Source organism: Populus trichocarpa, chromosome 2 (genome assembly GCF_000002775.5).
Source record: "Populus trichocarpa isolate Nisqually-1 chromosome 2, P.trichocarpa_v4.1, whole genome shotgun sequence".
Taxonomy (NCBI): domain Eukaryota; kingdom Viridiplantae; phylum Streptophyta; class Magnoliopsida; order Malpighiales; family Salicaceae; genus Populus; species Populus trichocarpa.
The window spans coordinates 4769894-4795843 of NC_037286.2; the positions used below are offsets into that span (position 1 = coordinate 4769894).

General features: G+C 34.8%; 3 protein-coding genes across 3 annotated transcripts; 1 reads left to right on the plus strand and 2 right to left on the minus strand.

Annotated features, from left to right (window-relative positions):
- Positions 1 to 1540: 1540 nt before the first annotated feature.
- LOC7467821 (sm-like protein LSM3B) lies at positions 1541 to 3365 on the plus strand. Its single transcript, XM_024594807.2, has 3 exons — positions 1541 to 1748; positions 1960 to 2055; positions 3017 to 3365. The coding sequence occupies exons 1-3, from the start codon at positions 1632 to 1634 to the stop codon at positions 3095 to 3097; spliced, it is 294 nt and encodes a 97-aa protein (XP_024450575.1). The 5' UTR covers positions 1541 to 1631; the 3' UTR covers positions 3098 to 3365.
- Positions 3366 to 4342: 977 nt separating this feature from the next.
- Positions 4343 to 15534, minus strand: LOC7468781 (exocyst complex component SEC5B). The gene is made up of 21 exons (XM_002302146.4): positions 15015 to 15534; positions 14638 to 14789; positions 14243 to 14337; positions 13407 to 13601; positions 13087 to 13214; positions 12838 to 12996; positions 11872 to 11976; positions 11229 to 11303; positions 10941 to 11078; positions 10643 to 10834; positions 9348 to 9491; positions 8397 to 8523; positions 8114 to 8324; positions 7521 to 7636; positions 7192 to 7426; positions 6969 to 7062; positions 6461 to 6538; positions 6295 to 6351; positions 5836 to 5985; positions 5189 to 5404; positions 4343 to 4873 (listed from the first exon to the last, which is right to left on the minus strand). Exons 1-21 carry the CDS (start codon positions 15411 to 15413, stop codon positions 4634 to 4636), a joined length of 3306 nt encoding a protein of 1101 aa, XP_002302182.3. The 5' UTR covers positions 15414 to 15534; the 3' UTR covers positions 4343 to 4633.
- A 1359-nt stretch (positions 15535 to 16893) lies between these two features.
- On the minus strand, positions 16894 to 21547 carry LOC7467822 (fructose-1,6-bisphosphatase, cytosolic). Its single transcript, XM_002302147.4, has 12 exons — positions 21296 to 21547; positions 20903 to 20950; positions 20727 to 20801; positions 20587 to 20648; positions 20421 to 20487; positions 20169 to 20282; positions 19797 to 19883; positions 18754 to 18824; positions 18609 to 18674; positions 17860 to 17946; positions 17656 to 17731; positions 16894 to 17201 (listed from the first exon to the last, which is right to left on the minus strand). The coding sequence occupies exons 1-12, from the start codon at positions 21452 to 21454 to the stop codon at positions 17106 to 17108; spliced, it is 1008 nt and encodes a 335-aa protein (XP_002302183.3). The 5' UTR covers positions 21455 to 21547; the 3' UTR covers positions 16894 to 17105.
- Between the last annotated feature and the right edge of the window lie 4403 nt (positions 21548 to 25950).

The window sequence follows — 25950 nt, forward strand, 5'->3', positions numbered from 1 at the left end:
ATTAACTAAATACCATGATATTTATTTGAGACTGCGATAACCCGAAGCAAAACAAATTATAACAGCTAATTCAAAATCAACAAAATATTAGTGGATTAAGTTGAAAGGGAAAAAAATTCAATAAGCATTCAATGGAAAGAATAAAAATTTAGAAAATATAATTAAAAAAGAAAAAGGAAAAAAAAGAAGAAGATAGATTTGTATCCATGAAGAGAGACAAAAGAGAGAGAAAAAGAAGAGGAGCCCACCTCCGATCACAATGAAGTTGGTGGGAAAAACCCAACTTTTTAAAACCTAATTTGTTTTTATTTTTTTATGTTGAAAGTGTTTTCGTAAAATAATTTTTTTTCTTGCTTCATATTTTGTTTTGTAATTTTAGATTGTTTTAACGTGCTAATATAAAAAATAAACTTTTAAAAATAATAAAAATATTATTTCAATACATTTATAAGTAAAAAGTATTTTTAAAAACATCCATTATCACAATGTCAAACGACCTTTTAAATGAGTTATTATGAACAATGAAACTGGTGGGAAAACCCCAACTTTTTCAAGCCTATTTGTTTTTATTGTTGAAAGTGTTTTTGTAAAAAAAAAAATGATTTTTTTCTTGTTTCAAATGTTTTTTTTTTTAAATTAGATCATTTTGATGTGATGATATTAAAAATAAGTTTTAAAAAATACTTTAAAAAATAACCGCTATCACAATGTCAAACCCTTCTAATATAGTGATTGATAATTATTTTAGCATAGTAAATAATTTTTAATTAAATTATAATCTTTTTCTCATGCAATTAGGTCTAAAAATATCAAATCAGAAGGGGAAAAAGTCAGTTTGTAAAAAAAAAAAAGTTTAAAAAAGGCACCAAATCAGAAAGAGAAAGAAATCGAAGGATCATTTTTATATATGAAAAAATCAACAGAAAAATATGAGGTATTTCATTGTTCATATAAAATCTTTGCATAAAAAAAGGGTAAGGGGATCTCAAAATTATTAGGGTTACTCCTTGAATAATTCTTCTTCTTGTTAATTTCTTCATTCCAATTCAGCTGCTATTATTGGAATGAGAATTCAACCCCTCACGTTTTTTTCAAGCCAGCAGCCAAAGTTTAATAGTTTTCTTGTCAAAATAACTTTTCCAATACTAGAAGCATGCTCAGTAGTAAGGAAAAAAAACAACCGGCAATTTTTCCTTTTTGTTTAAAGTTAATTTTTTTATTGTTATTTTATTGTTTTGATAGGTTGATGTTAAAATAAAAATAAAAAATAAAAAATATTATTTTAATATATTTTTAAATAAAAAATACTTTAAAAAAATAATAACTGCTAAAATATCAGATTCTACCGAAAACATTTCAATTTGTCACTTTTTTTTCCTCTTTCCTCTTTTCTTTTCTTTAAAAATAAAAAATTACTTACGAGGATACTGGGCCCGATTTGTAAGGCAATAAGCCCAAAAAGGAGAACGAGAAACCTGGAAGCATAGTGGGTGAAGGGCCGAAAGGCTACCCAATGAAACCCCAGAGAAAGAAGGATTAAAAACCTTTCAAAGAAATAAACGGGTAGGCGCCCAAACATTAATTGGAGCGCTAGACCTAAAAAAATACAGAGCGAGCTAGAAAGAAAAAGAATGGCAAGCGAAGAAGAGAGTGCGGTAAAAGAGCCATTGGATCTCATCAGACTTAGCCTGGACGAGCGTATCTACGTCAAGCTCCGCTCTGATCGTGAACTTCGCGGAAAACTCCACGTATGAGTCTCAACTCTCTTCTACATGTACCCCCATTTCTATTTATTTATTTTTATACAACAATGTCGTTTTGGAGAATTTAATTACAAGAAACCTAGATTCTCGATTCTTTTTAACGCCAACGGCATATTCTCAATTCTCTTTGTGTTGCTGCGTGGACTGTGGTGTTTCTCTTAGGGTTTTAGCTACATGTTTTAATCTGATTTTGCAGGCGTATGATCAGCATTTGAATATGATTCTTGGGGATGTTGAAGAAATTGTTACTACAGTCGAAATCGACGATGAAACCTATGAAGAGATTGTTCGGGTATGCTATGATTTCACTTTTAAAAGCTTTTTTTCCCCCTTAATGTTTGTTAGGTAGTAAACGCAGAACCTGCATGCCTCAGTGTCTAGTATTGAATAAGTGGAAGGGGTCTTACTATGGTGAGCATTGGAAACTCGAATTGTTAACTTAGGACTTTTATGGGAAGCAGCTATTATTGCGTAAAGATGATAGGATTCACTTAAATATGAATGATGATGGCTTGGCTAAGTGGTGGCGACGGCTAATATTTCGAAGGCTTGCAAGTTATATAGGGTACTGGGCTACTGGATGTTTATCGATGTCTGTTGCTACCTTTACATCAAATAATAAAGTTTTCCTTCGAATCACATCTTTTCATTGAAGATTGGAGGCATGTACCTGTATATCATAAATGTTTACATGCATTATCGGATTTGTGAGAAGGCAGATATGAAATGAATCTTATAGTTACAGATTCATATTGTAGGAAGAATTGTTATTAGTATTTGGAGGACGCCTGCAAATTCTTCATCAGAAAGCATCTCATATTTTCTGTTCTACTATGCACAGGCACTTTGATACCACTTTATTAGCTTTTACAGCTCACTGGTATTCTTAATAGCCATCATAGAAAGCAACCTTGGGTAATCGTAGAAACACCAAGTCTCCATTAGGCGCACATCCCAAAGAAGTGGAAAAAGTTGACTTTTGAATGAAAAATTGTAGGAACTACGCTAAAGATTGGAATATCTTAAAGAAAACAAAAGATGTAGAAACAGGGTTGGTTCAAAGGAAACTAAGCGAAACTTGGAGCTCCAAAGTTAAAAATAAAAATGATATTACAATTTCATATGAAGATTCTGTTTATAAAATGAAGTATAACTAAGCAATGAGGGGCCACTACTTCTGACTGCAAGTAATCTATTTGCTATTATAATACTTATTCAGGTGCCTACCTTTTTTCTTTTATCTTCTGTTTCAGGCTACAAGGCGCACAGTGCCTTTCCTATTCGTTAGAGGAGATGGTGTCATATTGGTCTCTCCTCCATTGAGGACAGCTTAACTTGGATGAAATTCAATGTGCAATCTTCAGGAAGAGAAATCTACCTTCATATCTGTTGTTTACACTGCCATTGCTGTACTTTAGAACCTGCCCAAGCTTAGTTTGCATCATATTATTAACGTTGTTTGGGGTAAAGATTGCGGAATAGCTTACAATTTTAGATCGTTTTGTAATTGACATGACTTCTAAATTTGGACTGATTTGTACGAGTTGCCAAGCTGAAACTTTGTTTTAGGGAAATATATATTATGGAGCAACTTTGTCAGAATCTAGCTACTCTGTTTTAACTCCATTGACTCGAAGCTGAGTGACCATCATTCAGTGGATCTGACGAGCATACTGGCTACCAAGATTTAGGAATAGGGCCGCAACTGTACTTCAGGTAGACTGAATGAATCAGATGCCCAACGGTTGGTCTTCTTTCTTCTGTTCCTGTTTATGGTCTCGGTTACCCGCATTTTTAAGCCAAGTAGAGATACTTCCATGGTAGGGTTCGGTGATAAGGTGGTAGTTGTTTTTTAAAGTATTTTTTATTTAGAAATGTATTAAAATAATATATATATATTTTTTTTATTTTTTAATATTAATATATTAAAATGATTTAAAAACATTAAAAAAAGTTAATTTTTTTTTTTTTAAAAAAGCATAGATGGACCAAAAAGATAAACCGTCTCCACCAATGTCGCTGCGTCCTTTTATTTTAAAATGCAAGATCCTCAGGTTTTTGTTGAATGGAGCTTGAACTGGATTTTTCCAAATCCACTGCGATGACAGTGATTGTGTCCATAACAATAAGTCTATTCAAGGAGTATTATAGATACAAAACCAACAATCAATCCTTAATTTGATTCCCTGTCGGAACACCTTTATGATCCGGTTGATAACAATATCCACCCCGAATATTCGATCATATCCAACCTGTTTTCTACATGTTTTCTTCTTCACTTGAAAATAATTCGTGGAGGATGATTTTGACACGTGGTTCTTGAAGGCTCCGGGTTTCAGTCACTGGTCACAATTTAAAAGAATTCAATCGAGATAAGAGAGAATGGCAACAGGGCTTATTTTACTATCTTGCAAGCCAGGGAAGGGAAGACATTCCACAATCAACAAAAAAGGAGAAAATAAAGGAATAGAAAAAAAGGAAAGGAAAGAAAGGGTAGAAAAGACATTCAGTTTCAGGCTTCAGCCACCTTTCTAAACACCCGTCCTCCTCCGTTAAAAACGTTAAGTTCTGAAGTCAAATAGCAATAACCATGGTTTTATTTTCAATAGTAGTAAAGAATCATAATCCAAAACTTAACTAGGAGTTGCGAAATGTCAGAAAATTCACAGAGCAATACAACCCCACCCCACCCCACCCCACCCCAGAAATAAAGAAGAAAATGGGAAAGACAAGCTCATGATGAGGAACTTACAAATGGAAAGAATAAGGGTTCCTTTCTACTAAATATATTACAACTACAATACATCAATTGCACATGCACAGAAAATTTGAAAAACAAAACTTGTAATCACCAACCACTCCTGACTAGGTTATCGACGTCTGTGGCGAGAGAAACCAGGGGAACCCATTGCTTGTGAGCCTCTATAGTTTCTTCCGGGGGAATCCATGTAGCTTCTGGGGGAATCCATTGATCCTCTATAGGCATAAGCAGCTTTAGCTGATTCTGGTACCGAGTCCAGGGGAATCGACTCGATAAAACATGCTGTATTAATACGAGTCCTCTCAAGCTCCGATTGAAGCAACTCAGAGCTGCACTGCTCAGCAAGAGCCTAAAACCCAAAAAAAAAAATTAGAAGAGTTTAACTGAATGAGCAAAATATAACAGACTGGATGACTAGGGTTCCCACAGTGAGGATCCTATAGTGCCAATTTCCTAGTCTGCATAGACACCATTTCCATTGAAATGAAATATAATTGCTCCATTGCTCTTCGCTCTGGAGCTTTCAAACATCAGCTCATCACTTTATCATGCCAAATCAATCCCAATAAGCATAACAATGCACTCAAATGATTCAGTGTAATTTCAAAACTTAGACTCGCAAAACACACTGCATAAAAGGTATAACGAAAAATACAGTTCTTACAATGAGGTCATCTGGGGACACAGTCATTCCTTGCAGCCTATCATCTGCAAGTGCATCTTCACTCCCACGAGTTGGTCTGCGTTGATGCCCTGGATTTTCAACAGCTTCAGTGACATTCTCAGTGGCTTTCTCCAGCAACACCCCTTGTAAGGACTTAAGAGACTCCCTCGCATCGGGTGTGAGATAGGGATTTAATATGGTCTCGAAATATTCCAGCTGCCAGAGAAACATGTCAAAGAAACAAATGTTTACCCAGTTGTGCAAGACATGACATCTAGATGAGAAAGCTGCAGCCAGTAGATGAACTAAGCAATTCTATTGTCTATCCTAAAACTTTGTCACCAAAAAAATTACAACTCCAACCATCATTTCTTTCTATTTTTATACACATGTACCTATGTGATTTTTTAGTCCCTTTTCCCTCTTGGGATGGGAGGCATTATGGGGCCAGCAAGATGATTATAGGTATTATATATTGTGTCTCTGAATGCGTTAGTGGAGGAGAAAAGTTCAACAAATAAAAGCCACAAGGGAACTTGGAAGGAAATATCATTCATTACACAGCATAAAACTGCAACAATTATATGGTTTCAAGAGAAAGTTGCTGGATTCAAGAATTTGCCATTGGGAAAAAAACTATGCTTTACCTCAAGCATGAGCTGACAGAAGCCATTTGCATCAAGTGACCGAAGATCCTTGCTTTTGTTTTCATGGAAAAGGCTCAGAAAAGTATCGATAAGACCTTCAACAAGAATACCAAGCGTCTTGTCCAAGAGGGGCTTAGCACCAGCAAAAACCTGAGATGAGCAAATTAATATATCTCAGGATACATTTGATTGGGCAATAACAATGAAGGTTAGTTATCAAGAACAAGACCATTCCCTAAACCTTATCAACACAAAATACAGTCTTGGGTACGAAGTACATGATTTCTAAAGCAGTCAACTTGTCATGATTTCGTGGAAGTGTAGCCCCTTAACACAGTTGAATATAAATGAGCAATTTAAAAAAACCATAAATTCAATTTCAATGATCCAGCTAGAAAAATATGAACAAGATTGATGCACATATAAAGCATATATACTCCAGGGATAAAGATGATGTACCTCTGAGTGCACAGCTACTAAAGTGTGCAATAACTCCACAGCCGCATCACGTACACCCTACAAGGGATTAGTATTCCATGTATTGTTGTTACAAAATTGTTATCCCCGGAGCTATTTTGGAAAGAAGCGAAGCGAATAACCAATTATAAAATCCATAAATTCTTACTTTAACTGCAGGTGCTGCTCCCCATTGAACACCAGAGTTCAGCAAATAGTTCATAGCTGCTGTTCTGATCAAATTTGCCTGTCAGGAAGACACAAAATTACCTACTTATCAAGCCAAAACAAATGAAAGGACTTGCACTCACATTTGGAGTCAATTCCATAAAGTACCACCAAACATAAATGCATCCACTCTTGGGAGTCCCAAGTTCATATATTTCGACTGTACTAAGTACTAACCACCTAAAAGGTAACTGGTCCAGCAAAAGGCCCACGGAAAAAAAAGTAGGAGATACTCCCAAATCAATTTCCTCACACTAGCATAGCTATGAAGTACTCGTGTTTGTATACTAACCAAATAATAGGTGATTCTGGTCCAGAAAAGAGACAGAGGAAGAGTAAGCTAGAGCTACCTTCTATATTAATATCCTTGCAGCAGCATAGCTAGACGTTCTAATCTCCTTGTGCTCGTGTATGAACAAATACTAAATTAAAACCATGCTAAGTTATACCTTTGCAAAAGTATACTGGGCAAGGACCTTCTCTTCGAGTCCAGAGAAAGACATTACAAGATCTTGAATATCACTGCCCTCTTCATCCTTTTCCCTAGATTAGAAAATAAAAGATAGAACCTTCATAATAGTAAGCAACAGGTGGCATAAAAGAATGCATATGCACTTTCAAACATACATGATATTTCTGACTTTTGAGGAAGAGAGAAAAAGAGGTCACTACCTGGACTGCAACCAAATGGTTTTATACTTGTTGAACAACTCATATGAAAGTTCATCTTTGCAAAATCCAATGTTGCTCAACACTAACAACAATTGTTGATGTGAATCAACAACACTTCCTTGGAGATTAGATGATAATTTTTCTTCTGATTCATGAGAATATCCATTCTGTAAATGCAAACTTTCTTTGCTTGATTTGTTTTGGGCAAGCTCACTCCCAATTTGTTCCAAATGGCCTGGCCAATGAGGGGCACAGACAAAGCATTATAAATTAATAACTGGATTAGTCCTACTTCCAAATATAAAATTGGAATAAGTTATTCATTTTACCAGCAAAATCTAGGAAACAGTTTAAGAAGGCAAGTCGGACAGATTCTTGAATTTCTTGTAGCAGAGCAAACATATCTTCTGACCTTCCAGCCTCACTCCTTAAGGATTGAATCATTCTGAAAAGAAATATTCCCAAGAGTCAAAGACAATTCAAAAGACGTATATTAAGAACACAAGATAGTTTAAAGAGCGGAGCATTCAAAAGTCTTAAACCTATATATATCCTTATAAAAAAAATAAGGAAAAGCAAGAATTCAGAGAGGCAGAAGCAGAAGGTACTTAATAGCATGAATTACAATAAATATGATTGATAGACAATGTGGCTCTCACACCCAAAACATGTTACCACTGTCCACAAATTACAGGATTTCAGCAATCAAGCTCTGCAAAAGGGTTAAACAATTTTCAACTTTTATCTAGCAATAAAATAGTGCGAAACACCTACACTAAAAATATGGCATGATACACGAGACGTTCTTAACTTCAAACCTTACATTGAGGCTATTGGCAAGCTCCATAAATTTCTGCTAGCCTATGAATCAATTCCAAAGACAATAACTAATTCTTTGTAAAGGTAAGCTCTCACGACTTACTGACTGATTTGATCCATTGCAGAGGCAATAACTGAGCGGAATGCTAGAGGCAAGAAAGAAATTGTGTAAGGAGATTTATTCCTTTCAAGAATAGATACTGGAATCCAAGTTTCTTCTTTTGATATCTCTTCTGTCATTGCCCGCATCCAAGAGCAAAGCCTAATTATGTAAATCTTTGTAATCTCTGCCTGAAGGGTTCTAAGTGCCATCACTGTCACAAAAAGATGAAACACTCAGAATTTGGAAACTGAAGAAATGATGGTTAATGAAAGAGATTACACACCAGCAGTAGGTGGAGCCGATTCTTTCACTTCAAAAGCTTGGCAGGCTTTAGATATTTCCTTTATAGCATCACTCATATAAGACTGGAGAATGTTTGATTCCTCAAGATCATGAAATGTGTTATGGACCTGCAACAGAAGGAAAGTCATTTGAAATGACCTGCCAAACTAACTGTCTAAATTGACAAAATCAAGAAAAAGGTCAAAATTGCCAAGCAGATGCATTATCAATGCCTCATTTGATTATCTGCCAAAGATAATTTCAGCAGTATCATTAAAACACGGGTCATAAAACTTTCAAAAATAAAGTCTTTCCAGCAAACCAAGGTTATCAAAACCTGACCAGATTTGCTTTAAACATGATCATCTGGGAACACGTCTGGATACAGGCCTACAGCCTGACTGACCCCTCAAACCCAGAGGTGGTCAGGCACATGACCAACTGGGAACACGTCTGGATACAGGCATACAGCCCGACTGACCCCTCAAACCCAGAGGTGGTCAGGCACATTGAAGAACCAGTTAACCTGATTGAAAAAGACGCAACAGGCCATGATCTGGTTAAAGATCAATAAGTGATCCGTTTGTGAAGTTACAGTTTGGATTAAATATGAAAAATTTCTCCACTTATACCCCTCATTGCTTGCACTTCGATCCTCAGTTACCTCTAAAAGCTTAAGAAGCTCTCTCTGTTTTTTTTCTTCTAATTTTATAGAACATTCACTATATTTATACATTTTACTTAGCAATCCTGATTTAAGTTCAGTTGAACCTTCAATCTTAATCTGCTCCCTTATCAAATTCCATAGCTGGGACAAATTTGAAACCGTGCTTGCATCAGATTAGAAAAACAAATGACTTCCATAAAATGCAAACCACTTCTATCTGAATTAGAAAGGTTTAAAGAAACAATGTTCAACCATAAATTAAATGAATGCATGATGCATACTCACCTTAGTTTCATATGCAGATATGGTACCTCGTATCATACCAGCAACTTCATCGAGAGAATGAGCAGAGTACCTCCCATCTCCAACCTTTTCCTCGCTTTTAGTTGCTGAAGCATTAACATTTGATTCAGCAGAAACTTGGGAAGACTGGAAAAGTAAGATCCACAAGATCAAAACCAAGGCTGAAATTAACTTTTACAGAAGAAATGAACAGATCTTCATATGATATCAGAACTGGCTTTAAAAGATAGAAAAACCAACACAATTATTTTAATGCATGGCTTGGAGAAGAGGTTGTCACTGCATTTATCAAGGCTAAGAGATAACAAAATTATCATTTTGCTCCTTTGTTTTACATTTTTAAGACCTTTAAAGCCAAGCAATTATAGCAAGCAATTCCAATAGGGGGGGGATGCCAATGCCTGCATCTTAGCAACAAAACCACTATTGTCTTAGTAGCAGTAGAATTATTAGATTCTGCTTCATGTCTTCTTTCTTACTTTCCCTGAGCATAGGCACTCTTGTCGTGTTAGAGGGACTTGAACCCTCGCAATTTATAACGTCCATGGATTTTTCTTTACTATAAATTTCTTTGTTGTCAAATATCGCTTATTTTGGTGTTTATCAATGGTGCCATACAATACATGCAAAGGGTCCTGTACCCATGTTTCAAAATTTCCTTACTAAGCTTGAAAAAGATTTCAAGAATGAATTCTCAAATAAAACATCAAATGACGTTTGACTTCGGATTGGATTTACATATGGGTAAGAGAAATCAAGGTTGTCAAGGAAGAATACTATAATGGTGTAATGTTCAGTGAGACTCTAAAAGAAGGCTACTTTCTGTTTAGAGCGACTCCTCAATGTCATCTGATTATTATAATTTCTTGATATAACATTGATGCTACAACATAAATTGCTGCTATTAATGGTGGATCTGCACACGCTGAATATAAGGTTGCAAAGAGCCTAACGACACTGTCAAGGACTATATGTCATAACCAAAATTATTAACCCAAATATTGGCTTATTCAGCTTCTCCCTGTCCATACAAATGGCCAGTAGATGATACATTAGAATATCTAAATCGATTCTTCATGATAATGGTACCAAAAAAAGTACACAAAACTGAGAGATGTTAAAAGTGTAGATGGTAGAATGTAAGTGTCAGCATGAAACAGATGTCATAAAAGCTCTATGTTCCATTTTTTTATTAATTTTAAAAAGCATTCATCAAAGACAATTAAAGTCCACGGATACAAGTTAGTATCCAAGAAGAAAGACAATATCCAAAATACCTTTGCAAATTTCCCACTGAAAACAGACAGAGCAACTTTCCAGAAGGCTGGTATGTGATGTGTAAGCACAGCAGTCAACCTTCTGATGTACTTTCCTCTAAGAGCATCAACTTCTTCACCACTCAAATCTACTGGCTGGGAATCTACTGGTGGAGGGATGTTCCCCATCATAAGAGAATGGTCAACATCTGACTGCCAGTAATAAGAGATAATACAAAGTAAAATCATTGTTCAGCACCAACCCATGGGTTACATGATACACAAATGTAACAGAATAATTTCTAATGAATGCACATACAGATTGATTCAGATTTTGTTGAATTTGCCTCCACTTTGCATCAGAAAGAGCTCTTTCACGCATCTCATTATGCAAGGTTTCCATTCTTGCTTCATGATCTAAGGTGCACTTCTCAAGCAATCCACGAATTCGGTGATTCTGCCAAAGGGACAAAGCTTGAGAATCCATAAATTGGCCTTCCAATTGTGTTTAAATTAGAAGTTACAAAACCTGTACATTTCTGTTAATCGGACTTTTCAATTACATGCATTGCATGTCATATGAAGATTAGTTTATGGATTCACTGACCTGTACATTCAAATAATGCCACACGGGATCTGACTCAGGTTCCAGCTCCAACAACAGCCTCACTGTGTTTTCAAGCTAAATAAACAAGACAAATACTTCAGTAACCACAAAAATAAAATAGGAATAATTAATTTCATACAACCAGAAGTTCCACTCAGGCACAGCATGGTCTGTTTACTGGTTATGCTTAACCAGACCAGACATACCACCCAACCACGTAAATTGGTATCCACAGCTAAGGCAACATGTCCGCTTGAATTGTTTCACTTAAATGAATTTCTATTAAAGCACATATAGTACAGTCCGTAAGCTTAGTGGTCAAGGGTGTGATCATCACTGTGTACTAGATTATAATGTGATCTGCTATTGCACAATGGTTTTTCCAATATATGATTGTTACCACGGGGAGACACAAAGCAAACAAACTATCCAGTATATAATTATACTTTTCCTCTATTCAAACCGAAAAACAAACAACAAACTATGATCTTATGCGTCAATATGAAAAGGTTTATGTTAGTGGGTAATCCCATTACCATATTACTGTATCAATAAACTAGAACAAGCAAAGCCTTGGATCAATGTTGATTTTGTAATTTCCTGTACAAAAGATGACTTTACACTGTAAAGTTAGTAACCTTACATTTGTAAGATCTATTTGTGGATCTTCCATAGACTTGTAAAGTGTTCCTTTGAACTCATTCATCACCTTTTCAACCTCTTCTAGAACACGTTTTAGTATGTTCACCTGAAATTGACATAAAACAGTAAGAATTTGTAAGGGAAAAAAAGCGAGAAGGAAAAGAACAATGTTCTATAACTGATTCAAAAGAATAGGGACATTCAGACATTGTTTTAAAGATGTTCTGTCAAAAAACACATGCTATGGGAATTAGCTGTATCTAAGATCTTTAGATGATGCAAAATAGAACTATATAAGGACATACTTAGATATAATGGAGTAAGGTACTGTTATTGATGTGAAAAATCAACAGGAGAGGACATTTCATGTTTAAACATGGATGTCAACAACAGTCTCAACAAATTCATTTCATTTTCTCACCCGGAAGATGCTCAACCTTGTAGACCCTATCCCACAAAAAGGTCCTCCCAAAACTAAGGCCACAGCTCTTAGATATCAGATAGTTCTTACAGTTTATCAAGCAGATCAAATGATGAAATGATTAAGCCGAAGAATATTCATTCATCTTTCACAAATGACCAAAACTTCCTGACTTTTGCTTCATAGTTCATAACAAATCAAGTTTGGAATGAAATGCAGCATGAAGATTATGGCTGAGGATGACTGTGCTCTACCATACCAAATGGGAAAATACAATGACTGGCAATTGCAAGAGGAGTGTATGATGATCAATGCATCAACAATAACTGAGATTACGCGTGTCAAATTAGATATAAATGGTAGAACATGCTCCATAACAGAAGTCTTTTAACAGTAAAGCTTTCAGCATTACCATAAATCAGGAGAACAATAAACATGTACAATAAAAGTTCAACAGTAAAACCCTTGAAGCCTAAAGATTATACTTTGATGCATCTGCCTCAACCAAACAATATAACAGTAAATTAACTCTTGATTCTTGCATACATGAGAGGGTAGAGCAATTGACTTCGCCTTCTTGTATTCCCGAACTGCTAGGTCATATTCACCCTTACCAATGCTTCCACGAATTGTACTAGGCAAGTTAAACAGTGTTCGAAATCTCTGAAGCATTCCTTGCACAGATCTTATCTTCTCAGCTTGGGCCTAGTTTTAGAAACAAAACAAGCTAAGTGACCTGTGATGCATCAAAAGATATCTAGTTCAACCAAGTTATAAATGTTATTTCTCACAAACCTGTCTCTCAAATAGAGGCTCAAAAGCACGATTAGCAAGTGAGCTTACTCCTTGCATGCAGTTATACAGGTGTGAAGTCCCGGAACCTTCAGGATCTTCTTCAATCCGTCTCAATTTTGATTCTATATCTGTAAATGAATTAACAATTCCAACATCAAGATCAATACAACACTCAGCATATCATTACAGGCTACAATTCCAATAACCTTGCATAGCAAAAACCATGCCCACTGAAAGCTCGGTGTAGACAAAAAATCTGCAGCTCACTTGACATGGTTAAGAGTAAATCTAGCAAGCAATGCAACATGATGATTGCATACCATCAATTGTAGTCTTGCAAGAGACAAAGCAGTCAAAATTGTCTTTAACCAACTGCTTTCTCTGTTGAGTCCGCCCTTTGAGATCAGTTTTTAAAGCAAGCGCACCAGCCTCCAACTCTGCTGCACTTGTATCTTGATGTATTCGGGATAGGAATAGCTTTGCATCAAAGTTTTCAGAGAAATACAACAACTTCTCTGCAAATATAAACATTAAAAAGATGTAACCGGACATCATAACCACTAAAATAAATAGCCTAAAAAATAAACATCTATTGCTGCCCTGTGAATTAAATCTATCAAGTTCTCAAAAAGGCTTATGCATAATTTAGAGCAAAAGTTTCGTCGAAGACAAAAAGCAAGCGGCTAATACACCCATTGATTAATTCAATAGGAATATCACTGCTGAAGGATAAATTCTATCAACGAAACTCTAAGGATCTTAAGACCTTGCCCCTTCTCTCATGGCTTTGAGAATGTCATTTCATTTATTGATTGCTGATGGGAGGAAAACATGAAGATCAGCGCTGAATTTAAATAACTTTCTTACAATTGCTAGTTTTGATGAGCGAATAGCCCTAATTTAACAAGTATTTATGATTATCCCTTTTAGCATTACACATAAGAGCACCCGCTTAATATGCAGACTTAATGGCTGTGCTCTAATTTAAAGAGTATTCAGCTCCTGATGATAGTACATGATACTATAATGAGAGAACAAATTATTTGGTGATGCGGAAATGTATATTATTGAGAGCAATGATGTGTAGTTATATAAAATGAACCAAATAGGTAAGATTGAATGGAGGAAAAGTGAGAGAAAGGGAAAAGAGGAATACCACGAAGGATATTGTCCAAGTGATCTCTATCAGATTTTGATGGAGAGCTTTCTGATGAATCAGTGATCAACCTTAATGATTTGTTATCTATAATCCTGTAAGTTCACAACAAACTCAGGATAACACTTAGCATAAGTGACTTTGAAAGGTAAAATATCAAGGAAACCTATACTTCAGTCTCCTAAAGGATAAGATTTTATAGTTCTATGTTTGAAAGGGAATCTATTAGCATTTCCACTTTTGAAATATCATAAACTCTTGTTCTTCAAGCTTTGACAAATGTCTAGAAATTTGGAATCCTCAAAATAATCAACTAGCGCAATCCATGAGCCAAAACAAGCCTCAGAAACTGAAAAATGTTGCTTATCAATGAAAATTGCATGCGAGAAGCTTACCCTAATCCAAGTGGATCAATGCATTCCATGCCACGGGGAAATGATTGCAGAGTGTTGAGCCCCTTTCTAGCCAATGCTGAAGGCTTCCGCTCAAACTTTTGAGCCACCGGTGCAGTTCTCGACTCTCGCATGTCACGAACCCTACGAGCAAGCTGTCATAAGAGCACAGCTTCAGCACCTTCAATAAACTAACCATTTTAAACTAAATTTCACATATTATGATTCTTCCTGCATCATCAGTAATGCCTAACATATCATTCTCCAAAACAAAGAATCAACTCAACACTGTATAATTACCAAGGGTTTCTATAATCATTCACATTTATGATTCAAAAATTAGATACATTGATAAAAATTGAAGAGAGTTCTGTGTATACCTCAGCTTCGTCAACTCTTTTCCAACAATCAGGCTCTTCGCCATCCCACCCTCTCTCCTCCTCCCTCCCTCCGGCGCCACGTCCACCTCTCCCTCTCGCTGCCGCACCTCCTCCACCGCCACGGTCCTTACTAACCTCCTCATCACCGCTCGATATGCTCAGCATTTCCACCTCCGAATCATCATCATCCTCCACTGCTATCCTACTCTTCGTCTGATTCGCCATGTTCTTCGTCGGCGCCGGCCTCTGCGGGGGAGGCGGTTGCCTTGGCTGCTGGACGAAATTGACAACCGGCTTGCGCTGATTCGACGGCGGGCGCTGGTAGTTGAGATCGCGTTGAGATTGTTCCTTTAATGCCATCTGGAGAAGCTCGTCGTCATCGTCGCTATCGCTTGACATTTTCGTAATTTAATGGAGTTTTAGGGGTTTTTTGTTTTTTGTTTGGGGGTAGATCTGGTCTGCTATGACTGATTATTTGGTATTAATTGAACGTTCGAGGGGGAGAGAGAAGGAGAAGAGGAGAATATATCTGGTGTAGTTTACGGCTTGGTATGAGTGAGTGGATTTTAAGACAAGTGGCGCTTGAGAAGGAAAGGTGCGTAGGAGGACCGTTTCTATTAGGTAGCTCTTTTTCTTTCCCTCTTTTTGGTGTTCTATAATTGACATGATTAACTAAAATTATTTAATTTTTGTAATGCATTTTTTCATTTTTCTTTTTTAAGTGTGGAGTTATGATGATGGTTAAAAGTTTGTTAGGAAAGGTTAGCTCTTTTGGAGAGAGTAATTGCGATCATGTAAACATTTTTATTTTTCCTTTTCTTTTCCTTTGTGCGCGTAGGGGTGTGATTAAAAGAGATTGAGAAAAAATAAAGTGCCGACAGGGAGGGATAGGATTTAAACTTCTAGACGTTCGAGCTAGCAAGTAAACTCGCGTTCTCCGAGAGTTCTTAACATTGTTGTTGCTAGGAAAATTCAATGAAAAGGCGTTGCTTTTTCTACGAGCGTTTGTAATCGCGCGAATATGGTGATCGGAAGACTGGTAATATTTGTAGTTTAAAATGTTTTTTTGTTTTAAAATATTATTTTATTTTTTAAAAAATATTTTTAATATTAATTCATTGAAATGATTTGAAAATATAAAAAATTAATTTTAAATAAAAAAAATTAACTTTTTAAAAAAATATGGTGTGAACCATGTTCCCGAACACTGCTTCTTATAAATCTTTTTATCCCGTGATAAGCATTATCATGCATTGAACATGGAAAAGAACTCATGTAATGCGGTTTGCTCGACCAAACGTCAAGAAAAGGGTTTAAAATAAGCATGATTGCAGATTTTTGTCATCATTGCGAACGAATGTGAAACAGATAGCTTTGGCAGGATGAAATGATATATAAAAAAGACTAATCAAACGAACCATGCAGTGCTAGCAAAGGGCCCATTGCATGATGCGCCACATGGCATCTGGAGCATGAAGATTTTGAAACTTTGAATTAGAAAATGATAAGAAACACTCATGGAAGCACAAAAAGGAAAAAGACAAGCAATTGCCCCGGAAGTAAAGCGAAATCACTCCGTGCCATTTCCGTGTGCGTGCCATGGTGTATTCGTTACTCCACGTTCCTGTGGACAGCAGTACCCCGGCCCTTGCGAGGCTGAAAAGCATCTATAAAACTGCAAACTTCAGAGCGTGCTTAATTATGTGCACTTGCTGTCCAAGACAAACAAGTTGCATGCAACGTTTTCCCGCATGGAGAAATTAATGGATCTAGCTTCCTATGTGGTCACGATGTATCAATCGTGTATGATCACATCCTTCCTCATTTTTCCAGTATCAGCCGAAAGGTTTGTTTATCCCATCAATGAACACACATCAGATGAAATGAAAACGCTTTTTCTGATGAAATAGATTATCAGAAACAGGTCAAATGCCCATAGAACAATTAAAGGCTATGAAAATATTATGAGTACTATAATACAAGTAATAACAAATAACCCCCTTCGGAATTTCGAGCATTCTGGCATGGTGCAGCGCCATAACAAATATAGCCACAGTATATATAGGTGTTTATTCTTTCTTCTCTTCAGCATTATATATAGAGTGCTTTGATTTCCTCGACGTCATCATAGCTGCCAAGAAATATAGGAGAGCGCTCATGTATCTTCGTTGGAACTAAATCCAGTGCCTGCCGAGGAAAATGATTACATCAGACGCTATAGAAAAGGAACGTCAATCACCCCCGGTCATTCTTTTTTTTCCCAATTACTATTAACTAACTTTTTTTCTTTTTGTTTTTTATTGGAATGGCAGAAGCTAGCTTGGATCGTACTGCATATTAACATATGAAATTAATATATATATTACCAATTCCATGCAGCTTCAACTATAAACTACCATGTAACCTCATACAAGTTCGAAAAACAATGCATCAAATTTAGAGCAATATAATTAATATAGTCTATGGTCCCTTTACATGAGGGCAGGACAAACAAGCAAGGAAACAGCTTGATAACTTTAAATAGAAGCATATCTTTAAATAATAATAACGGTGGTGGTGGTGGTTGAAGCACATTGAATACTAAGTTTTCATAAATCTGAGTAGCGAAACAGCTCAACAACAAAAACAACGAAGTCAGTACCCGTTGCTTGCCAGTAAAAGCCTGCCCTCCTGCTTGTTCCATCAAAAAGGACATCGGGAAGACTTCATATAGAACACTAGTTTACACATATATATCCACAAAATGAGTCCCAAATTAGAACAGGTAGAGACGAAAGGACATTATACCAGAGGCTTCATCAAACATTTTAGGAGAAATACCAGCACCAAGAGTGCATAAACGTACCGCAGTTTCCCATTGGGGCTCTTCTTATCCGCAGGGTACAAAAATATACCCCCATAAAGTAATGTGCGATGGACATCAGCTACCATGCTGTGTATCATACGAAAATGTCATAAACAAACTAAGAATCTCAAATTGAAGACAGCAAAGCCATATGAAAAGAGACAGATATTGTCGGTTTTCTATATGCAGAAAATAATCACACTGGAATATTTGATTTCATGACCAACAGTAGTAGTCGTCAACTGAGTATCAATACTCCTGTAAAAATAACCTGGAATATATGACCCAAATAATGAATTGTTCATGAAGGAATTCAAACAACAAAATAATTAGTTAGTTGGAGTTGAGGCTTTGCTAATAAAACATCTTCGATATGCTAACTTTTGACAGTATCCAAACAGAAGGATGAAATGGGTGATGTTCTCGGAAGTCAGATACAATAATCTGAAGAGAGGCTGGAGCAGTAGCCATAACCTAAATACAGAGACTACAATATTTTCCAACTTCAATCCTGTTCCTTACAGCTTTGAATGCACCAGAATGGGATGAAATTCAGATTCGGGTTGGACTGAAAAGATTTCTAAGTAGAAAGGCATGTGATTCATTTTACTTATATTTTTCGTTCAACAATCAAGTGTGCATTTTGTTGGGGAGTAGATAGCCTCAAAAGGTAACTGCAGTAATTAAATGACTGACTGATCAAAATAACATAAAATTGTAGTTGCTAGAAAGAGAATAATCAAGGATACCTTCCAACGTATCTTAGAGATTTTGCTGAGGATCCATCCTCGGGGAACTTGCATTTTTCAACATACCTAGAGTTGTAAAATACCGGTGAACAACAGCATATAATCACCGGAAATGTAATAGATGATCATAATGAATACTACATACTTGGCTGTTGGACCATCCCAATTAATTGCATTTCCTTCATTCACTGAATAAATCTTTCCCTTCTTTGGAATCTGTCCAGAAAGAAATGTGAGAAACAAATACCTCCATAATAAACTGAATCGGTGTTATTTTAAATACCAGTTTTCTACTATTTAAAAAGAAGATATAACGGTAGCAGCCTCTAAAGAATTAACGTTTGGTTGTTATTTCACGATGGAGATAGTTTCTTGAAAGTACAAGGATTTAAAAAAAAAAATTATTCCTGAATAATTTTAAAGTTGATTTTTATACTTTCAAGATTATATTTTAAAAATAATATTTATAGATAAAAAATTATTATTATTATAATTTTAAAACCTGACTCGGGAGTTTACCCGAGACAAGGTTCGGGCCACGAGTTGACCTTAAATTTTTTTTAAAAAAAAATAAATTAAAATAACCTTATTTTGACAAAAATAAAAACTTCAAAAAAAATTAGTTTTTTTTTAACTCTTGTTTTATCCCTGTGTGAATTAACTCAGGTTTTTTTACTGAATTAGGTGAGGTCAATCTTCCATTTATTTTTCTAAAACCTGAACTAGTTTAGACTCCGAGTCAATTCATCGGATCAGTCTACGTTATAAAACTAGAGTTATTATATTTTAACAATATAAACTGAAAAAAAATCTAATTATTTTTTAAAATATATAAATTTGATTATAATACATATTAAAGATAAAATAAATTTTTTATATTTTATTTTACTTTATATATTATAATAAAACAAGATATAAAAATAAATTGTTTTATTTTATATAATTTTAATTTTGTCTTTGATTTTTTTTTATCTTGTATCTTTTATTTTCATTATCTCTATCTTTTTTATTTTAAAACAGAAATCAAACACTACCTAAAGATACACTTAACTGCAGTTTTGGTTAAGGATAAACATGCGGTTCTTGTAATTAAAGAGGATGGATTGAACTCTTGGCATGTGCAGCTAACTATAACACGTAATTAAACTGATTGCAATTCCGCAATTTACTGATGAAAACAGGATTTACCTTTATTTCAGGGTGAGTAAGTATGAACTCCCTAAGGAATGGATCCAGGGTGAAACCATTAACACCAGATCCGGTGCTCAAGACAAGCTGCCAAATCATACGATGATTAATCAGTAGATGACATATCAAAGTGCAAGTCATGGTGGCAGACAAAGAACCTCGTGAACCATCATCATCATACCCTAATCAAAAGAATTCAAATTTCTAATTATACATAAAGAAACTTCTCAAATCAATAAGGTGATGTAAAGGGATATACGACCTGTCGTCTTGAAAATCCCAAATGACATTTAAGAAAAAAACAAAAAAGAAGAAAAAGAAGAAGAAGAAGAAGAATAGCCTTTTAACTATACGAAAGGTGATTTATAATACCATGCAAGAGCTTCCATACATGCAATAGCCGGCTGCAAGCATGTTCTTCCCAGGTTGCAACACATCATTTAGAGTTGGTTCATGGCCATCTTTCACCATGTAAATCCCAAAAATCTAGATGAAGGAGAAGGCATTCAATATATAACTGCAATATCCAGTTATTCTGTAACAACAATCACTCTTCATCTTGTCAGTTAAGTATTTGAATTCAAAAAATAGAACAATGTCATGTTTCAGAATTAGACATGATACCGTTCCAATAGAAACACCACAATCAATGTTGGAGGATCCATCCAATGGATCAAATACAACACAGTACCTGCTCATATATCAAAACCGATACCATGTGTTAGTCTAACAATCCAAACAGAACAGGCTGTAACAAATAGCGAAGAAAGGAGAATATATAGTTGCATACCTCCCGCGCCTTGAAGGCTCCACAAATGTTGCTTCATCATCTTCTTCCGAGACAAGGATGCACTGCCCCAAGATCCAAAATCTTACACGAATTCCAACAAATTCAGTTCATAGATACAAGTAGATTACTCCATTACTTACTGTTCGGCCACTGCTTACTAGGGCCTTAATGAACACTTCATTTGACAGAACATCAAGCTTCTTTTGCTCTTCGCCCTTTTTCCAAAAAAGTGAAATATAATCGAATTAGCCATTGTATTTATATAACAACAAATAGCTTGGAGTTTTGAGTTTGGACCCGGCCCTCAACAACTTGCCTGAACATTGGTCTCCCCAGCAAGTCCAATAAGTTTGGCTAGACCCGCCTGCACGAGTAAAAAATTGGAGATGAATAAATCTTACTTATAGGACTTATAAATTCATAGACAAGCATTTCATTTTTTCTTCAATAATTTATTCAGCCACCACGGGTGATAGAATTGTTTTTTTTTTTTAAAAAGATTTTGATTCTGATTCCAAATAAAACTCAAATTTTACTTCCATTTAAAAAATTAAATCCACTAACTGGTATTGGTAGGGGCGCAGAATCAGAAGAAAAAGAATTCTCATTTCATTTCATTTCCATTTCGCCGGCGATCAAAGGTGGCTAAAGAAGAAGTCACGTTTACGTGTTCGGTTAAAAAGAATCGAACACGCTGAAAGGGACCTACCTTATTAACAGCAGAGCAAACGAACTTGCAGCCAAGAACAATGTGATTGAGCAAAATAGAGAAATCACCAAGAGACTCAGGATACTTGGATTGCTCGTTCAACACGAACCTCGTTATGGTCATCAAATCCGTTCTGTGAGCATCTGCTGAGTGATCCATCTCTCTTTCTCTCTTTACTTATCTTTCTCTCTCTAACTTGAACAAACCCGTCTTTTATTATAGTTCGAGGGGGATTATATATACCTGTGCGAGTGCATGTGGGGCGAGGAGATAAACATGCATGATCAGAGCGAGGAGAGAGAGGGGACTGGGATGGGGCTATCTGGAGTAAGCGGAAGTTTCGGATGACACGTGGAGACAGGAGCGTGAGGGACTGAGTGTGTGGCCGTCACTGCAGATAACACCTTTCGTCGTCTATCTCTGATTTCGACGGTGATGAGGTTTTTGTTTCGTCTGTGTTTTGAGGATGACGAGGTCGTGGTGCACTTGGAGGTCGTTTTTAGCTTCCGTACTCGTACTCCTATTTCATTTTCTTTTATTTTTATATTTCCTGTCAACTGAACTGCCTTTTTTTACGTGGTAGTAAAAAAAGCTAAAGGGGAAAAGAAATTTACTGAAACAGAATCATTTTACTACTCACTACAATTAAAATGATGTCTATAGCCTTCTTAAAAAAATTTGATTGTCTTTAAATCGTGGATATTTTTGTTGTTTTTTTTCACTCGACGCATTGTTAATTATTATAGGTTTATTTAAAGGTATTTTTTACTTTAAATTTTTTAATAAACAGTAAAATAATAAAAATGCCTCCCTGGCCAAAAAAAAATCCAACACTGATAGGCAAGTGTAAGTAGTTTTTTTTTCTTTTTTACATGCAATAAAATTACAAATATATCCTTAAGGCAAAAAATATTGGCCATGTAATCATCCGTAGATGAATCTTTTTACCTCGAGTTTTTTTATAATTATCATTTGGTCAAGGTAATAATGGCATTATATATTTCATTAATATTATTTAAATTAGAAAAGCTGATGTTAAGTAGGAGAAGTTGCGCACGGCACCTTCTAGTAGTGGAAAATAAACTTTTATCGTCTCATTTGATTCTCCAGCATCTCCTTCTCCTTTTATGGATGACGCGTATAAGCTTAAAATGTCTGGTTAACACATGAGATTTTATTTTAATTTATTTTTCTTTACTTCTCTTTCCTACCTGAAAATTTAATGTTGATCCTCGTTATTATTGATGTTCCATTATTTTGGTTTTGATTTTTTATTTTAATCATTTTTTATCCTGTATTAAAATTTTATTTATTTTTATTTTTATTTTTATTTGTCATATATAATAATGTTCATACATGTTAATAATGATGTTAATTATAGTAATAGTAATAATAACAATGCTAATAATGATATTAATTATGATAATAATAATAATAACAATGCTAATGATGATGCTATTGCTGAGGATAGGATGGTGATAATAAAAACAACAACTGCTATGATGACGGTAATGATATTAGTAGCGGCGGCGGCGGCGACAGCAACAGTAGTAAAAATAATAGAAATTATAATAGAAATTATATCACCGATGGTAATAGTTATAGTAATAGTAATTGTGACAATGACGACGACAATAATAATACTAATAATAAAGATAATAATTGTAATAATAACAGTAATTGCAATTATGATAATAATAATAATAACAATAATAAAAATATAAATATAAATAAAAGTAATAATAGTAGCAGCAGTAATAGCAATACCAATAACAATAATAATGATAATAATAGTATGAAGTAATATGTTATTATAAAGGTAATAATAGTAATGTTAATAAAACTAGTAACGATGGTCATAATAATATACCAATAATAATAACGACAATGAAGATAAGAGTAACAATAGTAATATATAGTAAGGAGCCAAAACATCTTGCATGATCTGGGAAGCTAACAACCTACAGTAGTTCATGAAAATGCAGATGACCAGCAAGGTACCAGAGGGAGACAGATTGATTATTGGACATTCATGACCGTATAGAGTGCAGGCTTGAAAAAGATTCTGCCTGGGTGAACTAAGGAGCCAAACCACTGTAAGTAATTTTTCATGCAGTCATCAAAGGTTTTTGTTTGCGAACCCGAAGGCCGAAGTTATATATTTTCTTCATTGCTTTTTTTTTTTTCACACATAAAAATATCTAGTGATCTATCCTTTTTATTGCTTCTATTATCAGAAGTCTTAACCCTACAAATTAATTTCAAGATTACTCATTAATCAAATTCTATATAAAAGAATAAACAATCATTGAAATCAGTTGATCAAGAACAAACAGAAGATATACTACAAGTTAAGAACTAAAATAAAAATGCATCGCACCAGTTTTGATGCAAACCAAGAAGAACTTATGAACTACAAACTCCCACCACAAGCACTTCTCTTTGCATTACTATCACTTGAATTTTCAGACACAAACCCTCCACTGTCCACTCTCTCTCTCTCTCTCTCTCTAGCTTCCTTTTCAGTACTATCGTCTATTTCTTGTAAGAAATTATCTCTTGTCCTTCGACAGAGAGAGGGACAGGAACAGAGTTGAAGTGAAACTTGTTGTTTGGCGTGGGCGTGACTGTTGTATCTTGAAGCAGGGATTTTTATCCCTAATGGAAAACGTCGATGTTTTCCTAAGAAAAAAAAAAAAAACCCGCCGGGTCTCACTCTTACAGGGTCTCAAAAGTCAAAACATTGAATTTTTTTTTTCCAGGTGCCCGGCCCCTTCTAGCCACCCCTAGTTACGCCACTGGGTAGAAAACCTTAACAACAACAACAAAAAAAGCACAACATATAGCCAATCATTCCTCGTGAATTCAATAAAAAAAAAAATCAACAACAAAATTAACACGTAATCCACTCATTTATCTTTTAGATTTCTTTATAATTATAATAATACAAGGAATTTGAAATCCTAGAACAAGGCAAATTTCCCATCCAGCCCAACAATTACAACCTACCCTCACCGATTAGCTCAGAGCAAAACCAAACAAAAACAAGAGATTGCAGGTGGGAGATTGGCTAGATGAATCCGAAAGAGGAGCTATAACAACGAATGGTAAATTATCATGTTTTTTTAGTTTTTTTTAATAGTTTACTACTGAATTGCTTTTATGTGATTGGAACACTATAAATGGGATTCACCATAACTAGAATTCTAAATTATTTTAATTTAAATACAAGAACATGGATTTTTTAAAAAAAAATCTTTGATTTGTCATGAGAAATTCACATATTTCATTAAAAGAAACAAGGAGCAAGTATACATTCATAAGTCAGATGTCATTTGCGTCGTCATGGAAAAATAAAGGAGACCATACGCGTTTACCATTCCTTAACTCTTAAGAATCAACCACGCACAAGAACTTGGCGTGCTTATATTTTCATACTCGCGTCGCTCCTTTTATTTCATAGTGAAGGTGAATGTCACCTCATTGCATTGATAACATGTTAAATGTTGACATACTTTGCTTATTTTAATATTTGAAAAAAAAAACTTGTTTTAGTTCCAAACTTATATATTTATTTTTAATTTAATTCTAAATCTACAATTTCTATCAATTTGATCTTAAATTTTCAACCCCTTTATATCGATATTCTTTGATATTTTTCTCAAATTTTCCAACGTTTTAAGGCACAACCGTTGACCCATGGTCACGAGAGTTGAAAAAATACATGCTTATAAGAAAATGAGAAAGGGGATGATAGTATGCCATAACATGGCAGTGCAATACATGCCAAAGGTTATTATTTCAAAAGAAAAATTCAAATTCAAAACAAACTTTCGTCAGCCTCTAACTAATTATCTACTGTAATTAAATTAAATTATAGCATTAAAATTGAATTCATCAGTAAATAAATCTAAAGAAATACTATATTACCAAATTTAATTCGTTTTATTTTTTATATTACTTTATCACATTCATTTTTATTCCAAATCTATTCCACTACAATCACCACAAATAACCCAAAAAATTAAATTCACATACCTTTTCCTAAGGTCTTATTTTCTCAAGACCATACAAGTTACAAAATTGAGCACAAAGAATGTGACGAGAAGAGAAGTAAATAGTGTCTTGCTGATGGTGTAGTTGAGTTTTAATGGTGGTGCACATGTAATATCGTCAAGAAGGATAAAAGTGAAAAATAAAAGAAAAGATGAGTAGATGGATACTTAGAAGAATTTATTTTTAATATTAATTTATTATATTTAGTGTAGTAAATTAGAGGGGTTGGTTTTTAATTTACTTTTATATTATTTTTTTAGATTGAATCTCATTTAAAATTTAATTATTGACATTTAAAATGATTACAAACATGAAACTTCATTTAAACTTTTGAATTTAATTAAATTTAGAGAGTTACAAATAGCTGTATTTTCCAAACAAATTCTGTTTATGTATTTAGCTTTTAAGCATAAATATTCTCAATTGGCGGTCACCAAAGAGAATAAATATACTGATTCAAATATTGGTATTAAATTGCTGTTTGCGAAGATTTTGGCAAGTCATAACTGTGATCGTGTTTTCAGCAATAGCAAAATCAAGATTATTACAAAAAAAAAAAAAAAAACTAAATGAGCCCAGTTATTTCCTATGCTTTCTGA